The sequence below is a fragment of the Anabrus simplex genome, chromosome 2, assembly GCF_040414725.1.
Source record: "Anabrus simplex isolate iqAnaSimp1 chromosome 2, ASM4041472v1, whole genome shotgun sequence".
Classification (NCBI taxonomy): domain Eukaryota; kingdom Metazoa; phylum Arthropoda; class Insecta; order Orthoptera; family Tettigoniidae; genus Anabrus; species Anabrus simplex.
In genome coordinates this window covers 55,472,157-55,489,131 of record NC_090266.1, presented here as the reverse complement: position 1 = coordinate 55,489,131, position 16,975 = coordinate 55,472,157, and the positions used below count along the sequence as shown (strand labels likewise).

Sequence of the window (16,975 nt, the reverse complement as noted above, 5' to 3'; positions counted from 1 at the left end):
GCCTTTAACTCACTGGTAAGACCCTAAGTAGAGTATGGTTCCATTGTATGGGACCCTCACCAGGTTAACTTGATTTGAAAACTGGAATAGATCCAAAGGAATGCAGTCCAATTTGTTCTAAGCTATGTCCAACAAAAAGAAAGTAGTGTTAAAGAAAATGTTGCAAACTTTAGGCTGGGAAGACTTGGGAGCAAGGAGACGAGCCGCTTGACTACGTGGTATTTTAACATAAGTTTACATTTCTTTTAATAAGAAACGGCATTGGACACATCCAGCGAATCAATACTTGATACAAACATTGATTAAATGGATTTGACCAATACAATTTCTTATTAAAGAAATGTTATCTTATTTTAATTGTAAGTCAATACGAAATGCAACATGAAATTTATTACTTGTAATACTTCTGAGCTGTCAGTGGAGAGGAGGTCTGGAATGACATTAATAGATGAATAAGCTTGAATGGAGTTCATAAAAGTTCGAAAGATCATAATATAAAATGGAATACATGACCCCAAACCGAACTCAGAAATATATTTCAAAATATCTAAACTTACTGAAACAATGAGTCTGCCATTTTTAAGCCATTTGGAACGAATGAATAACAGACTTGCTTATCGAACACACAAATTTTTGCAAATCAAACGTACAAGATCAAAATGGTATAAGCAAGTAGAGAAAGACCTCACTGAATTAGGATCACCAAATCTGCAGGATGGGAATATAATCAGGAAAATTGTTCACACAAAGGGATTTGAGGAAGACAAGAAGAAACCATCACGGTGTACTTGGTCGTGGGAACAGAAATCACAACAATCGATGAAAATGAAGAACTATTGTGCAAGGAGGGAAGCTCAACAATGTTTATTCCGCATGGTCCTAAGTGACCCACTCGCGCAGAAGAAGAAGAAGAAGCTAAGATTGCCATTTATCGAGTTCAATAGCTGCAGTTGGTTAAGTGCGGTCAGTATCCAGTATTTGGAAGATAGTGGGTTCAAACCTCATTTTTGGCAGCCCTAAAGATGGTTTTCCTTGTTTTCCCATTTTTACACCAGGCAAATGCTGTACCTTAATTAAGGCCATGACTGCTCCCTTCCCACTCCTAGCCCTTTCCTGTCCCATCGTTGCAATAAGACCTATCTGTGTCGGTATGACCTAAAGTAACTTGTAAAAAAATTCCATTTTCTTTGAAATCATTTAAGAAAAGACTAGGTCAGCAACAGATAGGGAATCAGTCACGTGGACGACAGCCCTAAGTGCAGATCAGTGGTGATTGATTGATTGATTGATTGATTGATTGATTGATTGATTGATTGATTGATTGATTGATTGATTGATTGATTGATTGATTGATTGATTGATTGATTTGTTTGTTTGTGTGGGTGTTTGTTTGTGTGTGTGTGGGTGTTTGTTTGTTTGTTTATTTATTTATTTATTTATTTATTTATTTATTTATTTATTTATTTATTTATTTTAAATAAATATGAACGTTGATTTCAATGGATACTCAACCACATGTCAGTTGATTAGTAGCAAAGTATGCTATTTTATAATATAGTGTATGTATTAGAAAGGATGATTTGGTTGGTCTATTAGCACAGGAGTCCCATTTCCAGTAGGGAATTATAACCAGAACAGTATGTGTGTGTATCAGATTTTTTCAGTAGAACTCTTACAGATTATTTATTGAGAATGCTATTGTAATGGAATTATCAGATACTCTCAACATGTTATTTTGATTTCTTGTTATATTTTCAGCTCTTCATGAACACTCTAGGCCTCTCTCTTGATCCAACCCGGACCAAATTGCAGACCACAATTGAGATTATCAGGCAAATTTATTTGCGGGATGGTATTCGTGGCTTTTACAGAGGATACATAGCATCGCTCTGTACTTATGTTCCTAATAGTGCAATGTGGTGGGCATTTTATCAGCTCTATCAGGGTAAGCAAGTACATAAGTATTTCAAGAATATCGATTTGAGAATTTTAATATAATTTTTATTTTAAAAGACAGCTTTGAAACCAAGCCAGTTGGTTAGTTAGTGTAATGTTCAAATTCTGAACTTTCAGTTTCTGCTAACTCCATAGAATTTAATTTGTATTAAAGTTTAAGCATTTTCTAGGTGATCAGAATTTAGAAAATAGTAGTATATGTAGTATGGATGCTGAATTTGTTTTCATCAGTTTTATTGATATTGTTTGCAGTAAAAAGGATTCATTTCCTAAGCAGTATACACTGACTGAGCAAATGTCATGGGATAGCGAAGCACTGATGCGCAGGTGTGTTGTCTGCACACCACACGCCCCCTGTGCCAGCGGCAGTTGTATAGGAGACATTGTGAGCAGTGGCTCTGCATGTGACAGGGGTAACATGGAACGTCGTCGTAAGCTGACACCGTTTGAACGGGGTATGGTGATTAGAATAATAACAGTAAGTTATTTATTAAATTGACCACCTAATCAATACAATAAGTCATTGTCTTGGATGATTTACATTGATCTATTAACTAAAAATGGTACATGTTTCGCCTAGTATGAAGGCATCATCAGCCATTGTCTTAATCTCGGAATAAAATAAACACTTGATTAACATATAATAAGATGAAATTAATTTTTAAAAATCTTGAAGAGACTTAAACTAATTAACATTAAAAATAAAAATGTTGGTTTTAAAAAATTTTTACAGTGAGAGGAATTACAAAGGTTAAAGTATTAAAATTATTGACATTAAAAGGCTGCTATTACAAGTAAAATGGACTGTGATGAACAAGTAGTAAGATTGCTGTAAAATTAAGTTGAGCGATTGGTGGTTATGATTAGACTCTGACGAGAATGACGATCAGCCATATTTATTCAAAAAGTAATATTGAGAAAATTATGTTGAAGGTTAGTCAAGAGATCACTATATTCTTTTCTAGGAGACAAAAGACGAAAGTCATAGGCATATGGTAGAAATGTAGAACACATTGATGAGAAGATAAAAGATGTAGATTGAAGGTTGAAGAACAGTGTTAAAATTGGACCTCTGTGGACCATCTCAATTTAAAGCGATGTTAAAATGTTGTCAAGAATATGAGTTTATTGACAGTTGAATCTGTAAAAGGAAACCAGAAACAAGGTATTAATTGTGTGAAAAGATTTTTTAAAAGTTTAGCGGAGATCGTGTATACTTACCATTTGACGAGGTGAAGGTAACTTGTATGTTATGAATTAAGTGTATTGACAACTGTAGACTGTAGTGTTGTAGCTGTAGGTTTGTGTTGGAGGGGGAACTGTTTGCGGAGGTGTGATTATTGGCTTGTTCGTAGTGCTTGGAGGGGAGCTGCTATTGGTGGTAGAGGAGGAGGAATGTGTATTACTGCGCGTGTTGTATCGGTGAGAAGCCATTGGCGGGAGCGATATTAGAGTAGGTGTGGGTGTGGGTTTATTGGTTGCATTTGAATTAGAGGTACTAGCTGTGAGGGGAAGGGAGGGGAGTGTATTAGCTGTAGAGGAGGTGGGAATGCTTGTTAATTTGAGGTTGAAAATTATTAAGAATATATTGGTGAGGGGAATTGAATTTTGTAATAGAATTAAAATCTGTTCATATAAGGGGCTTTTTTTTAATCAATAATGTCATCAGAAGAGGACAATCAACCTTCGTTGATTTCAAAAAGGCATATGATCCCATAGATCATGGAGTGCTCATGAACGTTCTGCAGGAGTTTGGAGTGGATGGGAAATCTCTGGCCATAATTCGGCAATTTCTTACAAACACCTTTTCTCAAGTCAAATTTATGGGCGAACTCTCAAATCCTTTTGAGATAAAAACGGGTTTGAGACAAGGAGACAGCCTTTCTCCACTACTCTTTAATTGCTTTTTAGAAAAAGTTATTAGAGAATGGAGGCTGAGAGTGACTGAAAATGGAATGAAGAATGGGGTAAAGATAGGTTGTGGAAAAAATGCGATGATGTTGGATCGCCTTGCCTTCGCAGACGATGTTGTTCTTATTACAGATAACCTTCAAACAGCTAAGAAACAAGTCGAAGAACTACAAAATGTTGCAGTCAAAACAGGGTTAAGAATCTCCTTCGAAAAAACAGCATTCATTGATTCTATAAAAAAAGGCGACACGGACAGACTTGTTACATTGTATGGAGATATCCAGCGTGTGCAAAAATTTAAATACCTGGGGGAAATACTCGCCCCCAATGGAGATGAAAAGGAGGGATTAAAGGAGAGGGTGAGAAGGATGGAGTTGGCATTCAGACTATGTCATGACACCTATAAGTCCAAGTCTCTCTCAATTCGGGCCAAGTTAAAACATTACTGCACAGTAGTTAGAACAGAGTGCCTTTATGGAGCAGAAACCTTGTCGAGGATGGCTGACCCACTCATTGAAAAAAGAGAAAGAAGATTCTTGCGAAAAATCTTAGGCCCTAGAAAGTCGACGAGTGACCCAAAACATTCCAGTTAAGATCATATTTGGAGCTCTACAAGACAGTAGAAAGAATCACGACTGTGATGAGAAAAAGGAGACTGACGTTTTATGGACGTATCAAAAGAATGAACCCTGAGAGATTGGCCAACAGGATACTTCTTCTGCAGGAAAGGTGGAAAAAAACAACCGGGATGGCTTACACAGGTGCACAATGACTTGGCAGAAATAGGTATCAAGGAGGAGGATATAAAAGAAAGGGCATCATTTAGGAAGAAAGTTGCGGGATTGAGGGATGCGTCTGAAGCGCAACATGCGAAGCCACGGAACATCTCGGTGGAAGAACGAGCAAGAAGAAGTCACAGACTGAAGAATCTTTGGCGAGTGTAAGGAGAAGAGTATCGGTCTGCGTGACAGGAGGAAGATTGTGTAATCGTGGCCCACAGGTGGCCGTATCGATAAATAAATAAATTTTAAAAATGTCATTTAGGTTCTTATCTTTATTGAAATGTTGGTCGAGGAAAATGAATAAATTTTTGTATTCTTTCATAAGTTTACTTTTATCAACTCTTTTGAAAATATGAAGGTCTTATTCTATTGTGGTGAATTTATGTCCTGTGTCCCTCATGTGGTTGGCCATTGCGGAGAATTTATTGTGTCTTTGAGCATTGTAATGTTCGGCGTATCTGGTGGAGAAGCTGCGGCCAGTTTGGCCAACATAAGAAAAATTACATGTAGAGCATTTCAATCTATATACAGTAGAACCTCGATAATTCGAAATCGGTTAATTCAAAATCCCGCCTAATTCGAAGAACCTCTCGTTCCCGGAAACATGAGATACAGTTTTGCATGTTATTTAAATTGTTTAATTCGAAATACGGATAATTCGTAATTCGAAGTACAATGTCGGACCCATTACCGAAATTCAGACTTTTAATTCGAAACTGCCTTTACATTTTAAAACAATAGTATAATACAGAGTAATTTCAACTCGAAATTTATCCGCTCTGCGTCATAACAGAACGCGCGTTCCCGAACGTGCAGGGGTAGCTTTCCGCACTTACACTCACTTCGGTGGGTCTACAGTACGCTTCATGATTGCTAAGTTGAATGAAATCGGAATTCTTTTGTATTCAACCTTTTAAGGAACAACGTAATATCACAAACAGGCAGTGTGCGGAAAAACAAAATCCGCGAACACTAGCGATGTCGACAGTTGACGAAAAAACGTGGCTCATATAATAAATTCGTAGGCACTGTACAATATGGTCATTGCCGGTGAAACTGCATTGCTTTATTTTAATGCGAGCCCAAATGGTCTTATGGTTTTAAAGGAGAAAGTGCCAGCCGGAGAATCGTAAAAGGGTGGAGGTGGGGGTCATAGTAGTGCGTTGCAATGCACATGGAAGCGAGAAACTTTATCCAGGAAAGTTTGATAAGCCACAATGTTTTAATTACTTTCCATGCCAGTACAAAGCATCTAAAAATGCGAACAGTAGAAAAATCCAAAGAATAATGCATTTGCACAGGGAACCGGCATCATTTATCCTCATCTTTGAATTGTGTGATTTTATCTTTCGTTGCATGAGGTTATGTTTGTCAGTGATTAATCCAAGTGCATTATTTGAACATTGCAAATGCACCTTGTTGGCTACATTTCGGAATGTTTTTTCCATGGCATTTGAAAGTAAATGCACCGTGTTGGCTACATTTCGGAATGTTTTTTCCATGGCATTTGAAAGGTTTAAACTGTGAATTGAGGTGATTGCATGTATTAATGGGTCTTATAATACTTTGTGACGCAGCAAGTGTTTACATTTCTGAAGTACCGGTACAAGAGAAGTGCCATGGCGGGAAATCGTACAAGGATAGTCATAGAAAAGTTCGATTTTAAGGGCATCGGGTACTTTCTGTGTAAATACAAGACATCTAAAATGCATATAGTATAGTAATCCAATTAATAAAGCACTTTTACATGGGAGCCATCATAGATTTCTCGTCGTCTTTGAATCATGCTTTTTTCTTTCTTTATTTCGTTGCGTGAGGTTATGTTTGCCAGTGAGATATCCGAGTGCATTATCTGAATACTGTAAATGCACCTTCTTGGATACATTTCGGAAATAGTTCTTTTTCATGGCATTTGAAAGGTATAAACTGTGTATCAAGGTTAACTGCATGCAGTAACGGGCCTTAGAATATTTTGTAACGCGGCAAGGGTTGGTACTTCTGAATTGCGAATTGGCGGTTAATTCGAAATCACGTAATTCGAAGTCCGATTTTCAAGTCCCAACGACTTCGAATTAACGAGGTGTTACTGTATTCCTGATCCAGAGTAACTATTGTCTGTGATGTTAATGGAGTTATGATTGAAGAAAAAATTGCGATGAGGGTTTTTTGTTGTGTAGGCTATTTTTACATCGTGCTTCATTAATGGATTGGTTATCAGATAAATCTTATGGTTAGTGAATATGAATTTAGCATATTTTGGTTTGACGGGTTTCAGTGGAATTAAATTTGTAGCTAGTTTTCGTTTTTTTTTTTTTTTTTAATGATTTTGTCAATTATATCTGTGTTAAATCCATTGAATTTAGCTGTTTCCTTAATGAACAGTAATTCTTTCTTTAAATTAGTAGAGGACATCGGAATTTTTAAAGCTCTATATATTATTATTTATTGAAATTAAACACAATGTGTACATATGTGTTGAATGTTACAATTTGTCATTATTTTCTTTTGGTACATCACTTCATTGTTGTTGTTGTTGTTTGTTTTTTTTTTTTTTTTTTTACCAGTCTTTGGCAAGAGTGCTGATGCGTTGTGTTTGTTCAGTACAGTTCATCAGGTGGTACCTAGGACACGTCATTCCGCAGAGACGGCAGATACAGTCTTCGTTTGGGGCGTGAAATCTGTTGGTTAGGCATATTTTCCCGTGGAATCCATGGATACCGAAGCGTGTGTATACATGGCGTAGTTCGTAGTTTGGGCCCTTCCATTCACTGTTCTTCATAACTTCCGTTTCGTAGAAACCTTCAGGTATCTGCTGGGCTTTCTGTCTCCTTTCTTCAAGGACGGCAGTCGATGCGGCGGTGTCTGGTAGCCCGAATGTTTGTTTGATGTCTTCCAGAAAGAATGTTTCGTCTGCCATTATGTATGCCATTCGATTCTCTGTAAATTTTGAGATCTGTAGGATCCGTTTCAAGTACCTGGCCTTTATATTTTAAATTCTTTTCATGTTTGAAACAGTTAGTTTGTGCCATATCAATTGTATCCCATACGTAACTACCGGGGCCACTTTAAGCTTGAATAGTGCCATTGCAGTGTTCACTGAGAGGTTCTGCAGCTTGGGGATCTCGTACATTGCTTTGGTTGCTGCCGCTGCTTTTTCCTTCATGCTCTATATATTAGACTGTGATAAGTGGCTTTTGTATGTGAGTTGGGATGTACTGAATCATTTTTTATGGTTGTTGGAGAAAAGGTGGGTTTTCTGTATATTTGGAAGTCGAACTTGTTTGATACTAGTGTGATTTTGATGTCTAGGAAATTCAAAGAGCTATTGATCTCATTTTCTTTAGTGAATTTAATGTTATTATCCAAATTGTTAAGAAATGATAGTATGTTATCGCTGTTGTTGATCTGTTTATCTATGATTGCTATGGTATCATCAACATCGCGATGCCAAAGACATAGTCCATTGATGTTATTAACGATCTTACTGTGTTTGAGATTATCTAAGTATATATCGGCTAATATACCAGATAACGGGTCTCCCATCGCCAAACCTTCCTGTTTGTAAATTTTCTTATTGAAGGTGAAGTAGTTCTTGTCTAAAACGAAACTAAGTAATTTTAACCATTCATCAATTTTGATTTTACTCAATGTGCTATGTTTCAACAGATTATTTTTTTATGATGTTAATAGTATTATTGATAGGGATGTTTGTATACATGTTGGTGATGTCAAAAGAACATAAAACGTGGTTTGGTTGCAGACTGAATTTATTTAGGGAATTGCAAAGTTTAATCGAGTTCTTTATGGGGTTGGAGTTGTGAAATTTGAAATGTTTTTTTCAGGAATTTGTGCAAGAATTGAGAAGTTTTATAAGTAGGACTATTCATACTATTAATTATGGGTCGAATGGGGACTTCCTTTTTATGAATTTTGGGCAATGATCTGACTGTAGGTAATTTTGGGTTCATTATAGTTAATTTCTGATAATCTTGATCATTTAAAATGAAAGTAGAATTTTTGAGAAGGTTCTTTAAGTTACACTGTATTTTGTTTGTTGGATCTTTGTTAATTAAGGTATAGGTTTCGTTTGAAAAAAAAGTTTCAGTTTTATTAATGTAATCCTGTGTGTTCATTATTACTATGGTGTTGCCCGTATCTTCTTTAGTAATTACAATGTTGTTATTATGGATTTTGGATTTCAGGTTTAGAATTTGTTTTGAGATGTTGTAAGTATACACGATCTCCGCTAAACTTTTTAAAAATCTTTTCACACAATTAATACCTTGTTTCTGGTTTCCTTTTACATTTTCAACTGTCAATAAACTCATATTCTTGGCAATATTTTAACATCGCTGTAAATTGAGATGGTCCGCAGAGGTCCAATTTGAACACTATTCCTCAACCTTTAATCTACATCTTTTATCTTCTCATCAACGTGTTCTACATTTCTACCATATGCCTATGACTTTCGTCTTTTGTCTTCTAGAAAGGAATATAGTGATCTCTTGACTAACCTTCAACATAATTTTCTCAATATTACTTTTTGAATAAATATGGCTGATCGTCAAGCTCGTCAGAGTCTAATTGTAACCACCAATCGCTCAACTTAATTTTACAGCAGTCTTACTACTTGTTCATCACAGTCTGTTGCTTTGTCCATTTTACTTGTAGTAGCAGCCTTTTAATGTCAATAATTTTAATACTTTAACCTTCGTAATTCTTCACATTGTAAAAACATTTTTAAAGCCAACATTGTTATTTTTAATGTTAATTAGTTTAAGTTTCTTCAAGATTTTTAAAAATTAATTTCATCTTATTATATGTTAATCAAGTGCTTATTTTATTCCGAGGTTAAGACAATGGCTGATGATGCCTTCATACTAGGTGAAACATGTATCATTTTTAGTTAATAGATCAATGTAAATCATCCAAGACAATGACTTATTGTATTGATTAGGTGGTCAATTTAATAAATAACTTACTGTTATTATTCTAATCAAATATCATCAATACAGACCAAAAATGATATTTATTACATGTAATACGGGGTATGGTGGTCGGTGCCTGACGGATGGGAAGTGCGATTTCGGAAGTGGTGCGGGAATTCAGCTTCACACAATCAACTGTGTCCAGGGTGTATCGTGAATGGTTGAATGTGGGTGTCACCGTCCACAACAGACGAACGACCGGCCGTCCTGTCACCCACGATGAATGTGACCGGCGACATGTGAGACGGATTGTCAGTAATGACAAATGGGCAACCGTGCAACAAATCATGGCTCAATTCAGCACAGGCTGTCCTAGACACGTCTCCCAATGGACAATTCATAGGAACATGGGTTCTATAGGGTATGGGAGCCAGCGCCGCACACGGGTGCCAATGTTAACCCAACGCCATTGGGCACAACGACTCTCATTTGTCGCCAGTCATCAGGGATGGACACTGGAACAATGGCTTAACATGATATGGTCGGACGAATCACGATTTCAACTGCACCATGCCGAGGCACCATGGGAGGCACCGTGTATGGCGCAGACCACATGAAGCGATGGATCCTGCCTGCCTCGAAGGTGTGGTCCAGGGCGTTCGTGTCTCTGTTATGGTCTGGGGTGCATTTTCCTGGTAGGGAATGGGCCCCCTAGTTGTTTTGGAAGAGACTTTGAATGGTACGTGGTATGTTGAGCTGTTCGGAGACCATCTCCACCCATTTTTGGCCTTCCAGCGCCCAGACGGTTCTGCGATGTTTGAAGATGATAACGCGCCGCCACATCGCCCGGGAATGGTTCGAGGAACATGCAGCGGAGGTCCAACGACTGCCATGGCCATCCAGGAGCCCTGATAAGAACCCTATCGAGCATATCTGGGATGTCCTGGAACGCAGGCTCCGTGCCATGGATCATGCCCCCATGAACAGACCAGCATTGGCGCCCACTCTGCAAACGATTTGGTGACAGCTGCGTCCAGAGGACTACCAGGGAGTTGTCGACTCACTTCCACGGCATCTCACTGCAGTTCGCAGGGTCAGAGGAAGCCCCACACGCTATTAGGTGACTATCTCATGACATTTGCTAAGTCAGTGTATACTAACATACATACATACATACATACATACATACATACATACACACATACATACATACATACATACATACATACATACATACATACATACTTTATTGTAGGCTGTTGTGTCTCTCAGCATTCATTCCGCAAGCCTTTGTGAATTAACTACACTAAGTGCCTCCACAATCCTCTATTTGCAACTAGCTCTGTGGCCTGGCTTAGTTCTACAGCTCTCATCTTTAAATCATAAAAATATGAGTTTAACATCATCGCTGTGACCTCCATATGCTTCTCTTATCCTCCATGGCCAAGTCCATTATTATCCTTGGTAATCTACCCTGCGTTTACTCTCGAGACTTCACTGCTGAAGCTGGTTTATAAGCACAGTTTCATCCATCAAGTTCATTCCTAACCTAGCCTTTATTTCCTAATTCTCAGTACCCTCTTGCCATTGTTCCCACCGTTACCTAGCAGCAATCATTCTACTACTTTGTGTCTTTTACTTCCAACTTATGAATGATATCTCGTATCCACCCAGCTTTCAATCCCGTGCAGCAGGGTTGGTCTGAAATCAAACCAATGTATGTGAGCAATTTTGTTTACTCGTAACCGTGATTGCTAAGGATGGTTAGTATACATTATATACACTTTCTTCCTCTTTTGTAGTAGTAGTAGTAGTAGTAGTAGTAGTATTTTATATTAACTCCTTGTTGGAGACCAGCTATGTGACATTATAGACACTGGGTAATAGAGGTCTGTTTTGCACAATTAAGAGTGTGCATAATGGCATCACACTCTGAAGTAACTGTTAAGGGCAGGAAGATTGCTCTGCTAATAGGTCTAGTAACGTCAAAGCAAGTACAAATACCCTAAATAAAGCATGCTCTTACTGTGGAAAATATTATATACAGGTGAGTATTGAGCAAATTGGCCATGTGTATTAATGTAGTATGGCTCTGCATTCAGGAGGCAATTGAGAAGGTTTTTCTGTGGTTTCCCATTTTCATTTACAGGCAAATGCCGAGACAGTTCCTATTCATAGGCCACAGCCAAGTCCTTCCACCTCGTTACCCAGTTTAATTCACCAGCCATCATTCCTTTCATCTTCATTAGCATTTGGCATCTGGAACGGCATATGGACATCTCATTTCATCTTACCTCATTCCCATGTCAGGAAACAGTACTAAGGGGAAGACATATATATTTGTATTATATGTAGTTGAGTACTCGCATTACTAAGTCTCATCCGGACAAGCACAGAGAGATAGTTCAATCAATCAGTTAATCAATACTGATCTGCATTTAGGGCAGTCACCCAGGTGGCAGATTCCCTATCTGTTGCTTTCCTAGCCTTTTCCTAAATGATTTCAAAGAAATTGGAAATTTATTGAACGTCTCCCTTGGTAAGTTATTCCAATCCCTAACTCCCCTTCCTATAAATGAATATTTGCTCCAGTTTGTCCTCTTGAATTCCAACTTTATCTTCATATTGTGATCTTTCCTACTTTTATAAACGCCATTTAAACTTATTCGTCTACTAATGTCATTCCACGCCAACTCTCCGCTGACAGCTCGGAACATACCACTTATAATACCAATATAAATGGTCCATTATTGGACATTATAAACCCTCCAGCTAACCCATTCTTGGTTGCCAGCGTTTCACCCTCGTGTGCTAGGGTGGGCTCATCAGTTGGTACCTAGCACACCTACCAATACGCTGGCTAGTGCATACCATGGAGGCCAGTGCGTAGGCTAACTGGAGCCACCGGCAGTGCCAATGCACTAAGAGACTTTGTCTCATCACTAAAAATTGATGCCTGCTTGGCCATCAGATGATATATATGTTGATTCCCATAGGGAATCTGAAATATTTGTCCTGAATGGACATTATAAACCCTCCAGCTAACCCATTCTTGGTTGCCAGCGTTTCACCCTCGTGTGCTAGGGTGGGCTCATCAGTTGGTACCTAGCACACCTACCAATACGCTGGCTAGTGCATACCATGGAGGCCACTGTGTAGGCTAACTGGAGCCACCAGCAGTGCCAATGCACTAAGAGACTTTGTCTCATCACTAAAAATTGATGCCTGCTTGGCCATCAGATGATATAGATGTTGATTCCCATAGGGAATCTGAAATATTTGTCCTGAATGAGTAAATTTATAATACCAATATAAATGGTCCATTATTGGACATTATAAACCCTCCAGCTAACCCATTCTTGGTTGCCAGCGTTTCACCCTCGTGTGCTAGGGTGGGCTCATCAGTTGGTACCTAGCACACCTACCAATACGCTGGCTAGTGCATACCATGGAGGCCACTGCGTAGGCTAACTGGAGCCACCGGCAGTGCCAATGCACTAAGAGACTTTGTCTCATCACTAAAAATTCATGCCTGCTTGGCCATCAGATGATATAGATGTTGATTCCCATAGGGAATCTGAAATATTTGTCCTGAATGAGTAAATTTATAATACCAATATAAATGGTCCATTATTGGACATTATAAACCCTCCAGCTAACCCATTCTTGGTTGCCAGCATTTCACCCTCGTGTGCTAGGGTGGGCTCATCAGTTGGTACCTACGCAGTGGCCTCCATGGTATGCACTAGCCAGCGTATTGGTAGGTGTGCTAGGTACCAACTGATGAGCCCACCCTAGCACACGAGGGTGAAAAGCTGGCAACCAAGAATGGGTTAGCTGGAGGGTTTATAATGTCCAATAATGGACCATTTATATTGGTATTATAAATTTACTCATTCAGGACAAATATTTCAGATTCCCTATGGGAATCAACATCTATATCATCTGATGGCCAAGCAGGCATCAATTTTTAGTGATGAGACAAAGTTAGTGCATTGGCACTGCCGGTGGCTCCAGTTAGCCTACGCAGTGGCCTCCATGGTATGCACTAGCCAGCGTATTGGTAGGTGTGCTAGGTACCAACTGATGAGCCCACCCTAGCACACGAGGGTGAAACGCTGGCAACCAAGAATGGGTTAGCTGGAGGGTTTATAATGTCCATTCAGGACAAATATTTCAGATTCCCTATGGGAATCAACATCTATATCATCTGATGGCCAAGCAGGCATCAATTTTTAGTGATGAGACAAAGTCTCTTAGTGCATTGGCACTGCCGGTTGCTCCAGTTAGCCTACGCAGTGGCCTCCATGGTATGCACTAGCCAGCGTATTGGTAGGTGTGCTAGGTACCAACTGATGAGCCCACCCTAGCACAGGAGGGTGAAACGCTGGCAACCAAGAATGGGTTAGCTGGAGGGTTTATAATGTCCATTCAGGACAAATATTTCAGATTCCCTATGGGAATCAACATCTATATCATCTGATGGCCAAGCAGGCATCAATTTTTAGTGATGAGACAAAGTCTCTTAGTGCATTGGCACTGCCGGTGGCTCCAGTTAGCCTACGCAGTGGCCTCCATGGTATGCACTAGCCAGCGTATTGGTAGGTGTGCTAGGTACCAACTGATGAGCCCACCCTAGCACACGAGGGTGAAACGCTGGCAACCAAGAATGGGTTAGCTGGAGGGTTTATAATGTCCAAAGATGGACCATTTATATTGGAATTATAAATTTACTCATTCAGGACAAATATTTCAGATTCCCTATGGGAATCAACATCTATATCATCTGATGGCCAAGCAGGCATCAATTTTTAGTGATGAGACAAAGTCTCTTAGTGCATTGGCACTGCCGGTGGCTCCAGTTAGCCTACGCACTGGCCTCCATGGTATGCACTAGCCAGCGTATTGGTAGGTGTGCTAGGTACCAACTGATGAGCCCACCCTAGCACACGAGGGTGAAACGCTGGCAACCAAGAATGGGTTAGCTGGAGGGTTTATAATGTCCAATAATGGACCATTTATATTGGTATTATAAATTTACTCACTCAGGACAAATATTTCAGATTCCCTATGGGAATCAACATCTATATCACATACCACTTAGTCGAGCAGCTCTTCTTCTTTCTCTCAATTCTTCCCAACCCAAACATTGCAACATTTTTGTAACGCTACTCTTTTGTCGGAAATCACCCAGAACAAATCGAGCTGCTTTTCTTTGGATTTTTTCCAGTTCTTGAATCAGGTAATCCTGGTGAGGGTCCCATACACTGGAACCATACTCTAGTTGGGGTCTTACCAGAGACTTATATGCCCTTTCCTTTACATCCTTACTACAACCCCTAAACACCCTCATAACCATGTGCAGGGATCTGTACCCTTTATTTACAATCCCATTTATGTGAATACCCCAATGAAGATCTTTCCTTATATTAATACCTAGATAGTTACAATGATCCCCAAAAGGAACTTTCACCCCATCAACACAGTAATTAAAACTGAGGGGACTTTTTCTATTTGTGAAACTCACAACCTGACTTTTAACCCCGTTTATCATCATACCATTGCCTGCTGTCCATCTCACAACATTTTCGAGGTCACGCTGCAGTTGCTCACAATCTTGTAACTTATTTATCACTCTATAGAGAATAAAATCATCCGCAAAAAGCCTTACCTCTGATTCCACGCCTTTACTCATATCATTTATATATATAAGAAAACATAAAGGTCCGATAATACTGCCTTGAGGAATTCCCCTCTTAATTATTACAGGGTCAGATAAAGCTTCACCTACCCTAATTCTCTGAGATCTATTTTCTAGAAATATAGCAACCCATTCAGTCACTCTTTTGTCTAGTCCAGTTGCACTCATTTTTGCCAGTAGTCTCCCATGATCCACCCTATCAAATGCTTTAGACAGGTCAATCGCGATACAGTCCATTTGACCTCCAGAATCCAAGATATCTGCTATATCTTGCTGGAATCCTACAAGTTGAGCTTCAGTGGAATAACCTTTCCTAAAACCGAATTGCCTTCTATCGAACCAGTTATTAATTTCGCAAACATGTCTAATATAATCAGAAAGAATGCCTTCCCAAAGCTTACATACAATGCATGTCAAACTTACTGGCCTGTAATTTTCAGCTTTATGTCTATCACCCTTTCCTTTATACACAGGGGCTACTATGGCAACTCTACATTCATCTGGTATAGCTCCTTCAACCAAACAATAATCAAATAAGTACTTCAGATATGGTACTATATCCCAACCCGTTGTCTTTAGTATATCCCCAGAAATCTGATCAATTCCAGCCGCTTTTCTAGTTTTCAACTTTTGTATCTTATTGTAAATGTCATTGTTGTCATATGTAAATTTTATTACTTCTTTGGCCTTAGTCTCCTCCTGTATCTCGACATTTTCTTTGTAACCAACAATCTTTACATACTGCTGACTGAATACTTCTGCCTTTTGAAGATCCTCACATACACACTCCCCTTGTTCATTAATTATTCCTGGAATGTCCTTCTTGGAACCTGCTTCCGCCTTAAAGTAGCTATACATACCCTTCCATTTTTCACTAAAATTTGTATGACTGCCAATTATGCTTGGCATCATGTTATCCTTAGCTGCCTTCTTTGCTAGATTCAATTTTCTGGTAAGTTCCTTCAATTTCTCCTTACTTCCACAGCCATTTCTAACTCTATTTCTGTCCAGTCTGCACCTCCTTCTTAGTCTCTTTATTTCTATATTATAATAAGGTGGGTCTTTACCATTCCTTACCACCCTTAATGGTACAAACCTGTTTTCGCATTCCTCAACAGTTTCTTTAAACCCATCCCAGAGTCTGTTTACATTTTTATTTACCGTTTACCACCGATCATAATCACTTTTTAGAAACTGCCTCATGCCTGCTTTATCAGCCATATGGTACTGCCTAACAGTCCTATTTATTTTTAACTACCACAAAAACAGCTTCATGATCACTAATACCATCTGTTACTTCAGTTTCCCTATAGAGCTCATCTGGTTTTATCAGCACGACATCAAGGATATTTTTCCCTCTGGTTGGTTCCATCACTTTCTGAATCAGCTGTCCTTCCCATATTAACTTATTTGCCATTTGTTGGTCATGCTTTCTGTTGTTCGCATTTCCTTCCCAATTGACATCTGGCAAATTCAGATCTCCCGCTACAATCACTTTTCTTTCCATGTCGTTTCCCACATAGCTGACTATCCTATCAAATAATTCCGAATCCACGTCAGTGCTACCCTTTCCCGATCTGTACACTCCAAATATATCAAGTTGCCTATTATCTTTAGAAATGAGCCTTACACCTAGAATTTCATGTGTCTCATCTTTAATTTTTTTGTAGCTTACAAATTCTTCTTTCACCAGAATG

The 16,975-nt window shown here is 38.9% G+C and overlaps 1 protein-coding gene across 3 annotated transcripts in view; it reads left to right on the top strand.

The window, feature by feature from the left end:
- LOC136863874 (solute carrier family 25 member 44) overlaps positions 1-16,975 on the top strand; it is a 396,581-nt gene that overhangs the window by 233,997 nt on the left and 145,609 nt on the right. For all 3 annotated transcript variants that reach the window (XM_067140237.2, XM_067140238.2, XM_067140239.2), the window contains one exon: positions 1,759-1,945. In XM_067140237.2, coding sequence (XP_066996338.2) covers positions 1,759-1,945 — 187 coding nt within the window. The remainder of the gene's footprint in view (positions 1-1,758; positions 1,946-16,975) is intronic.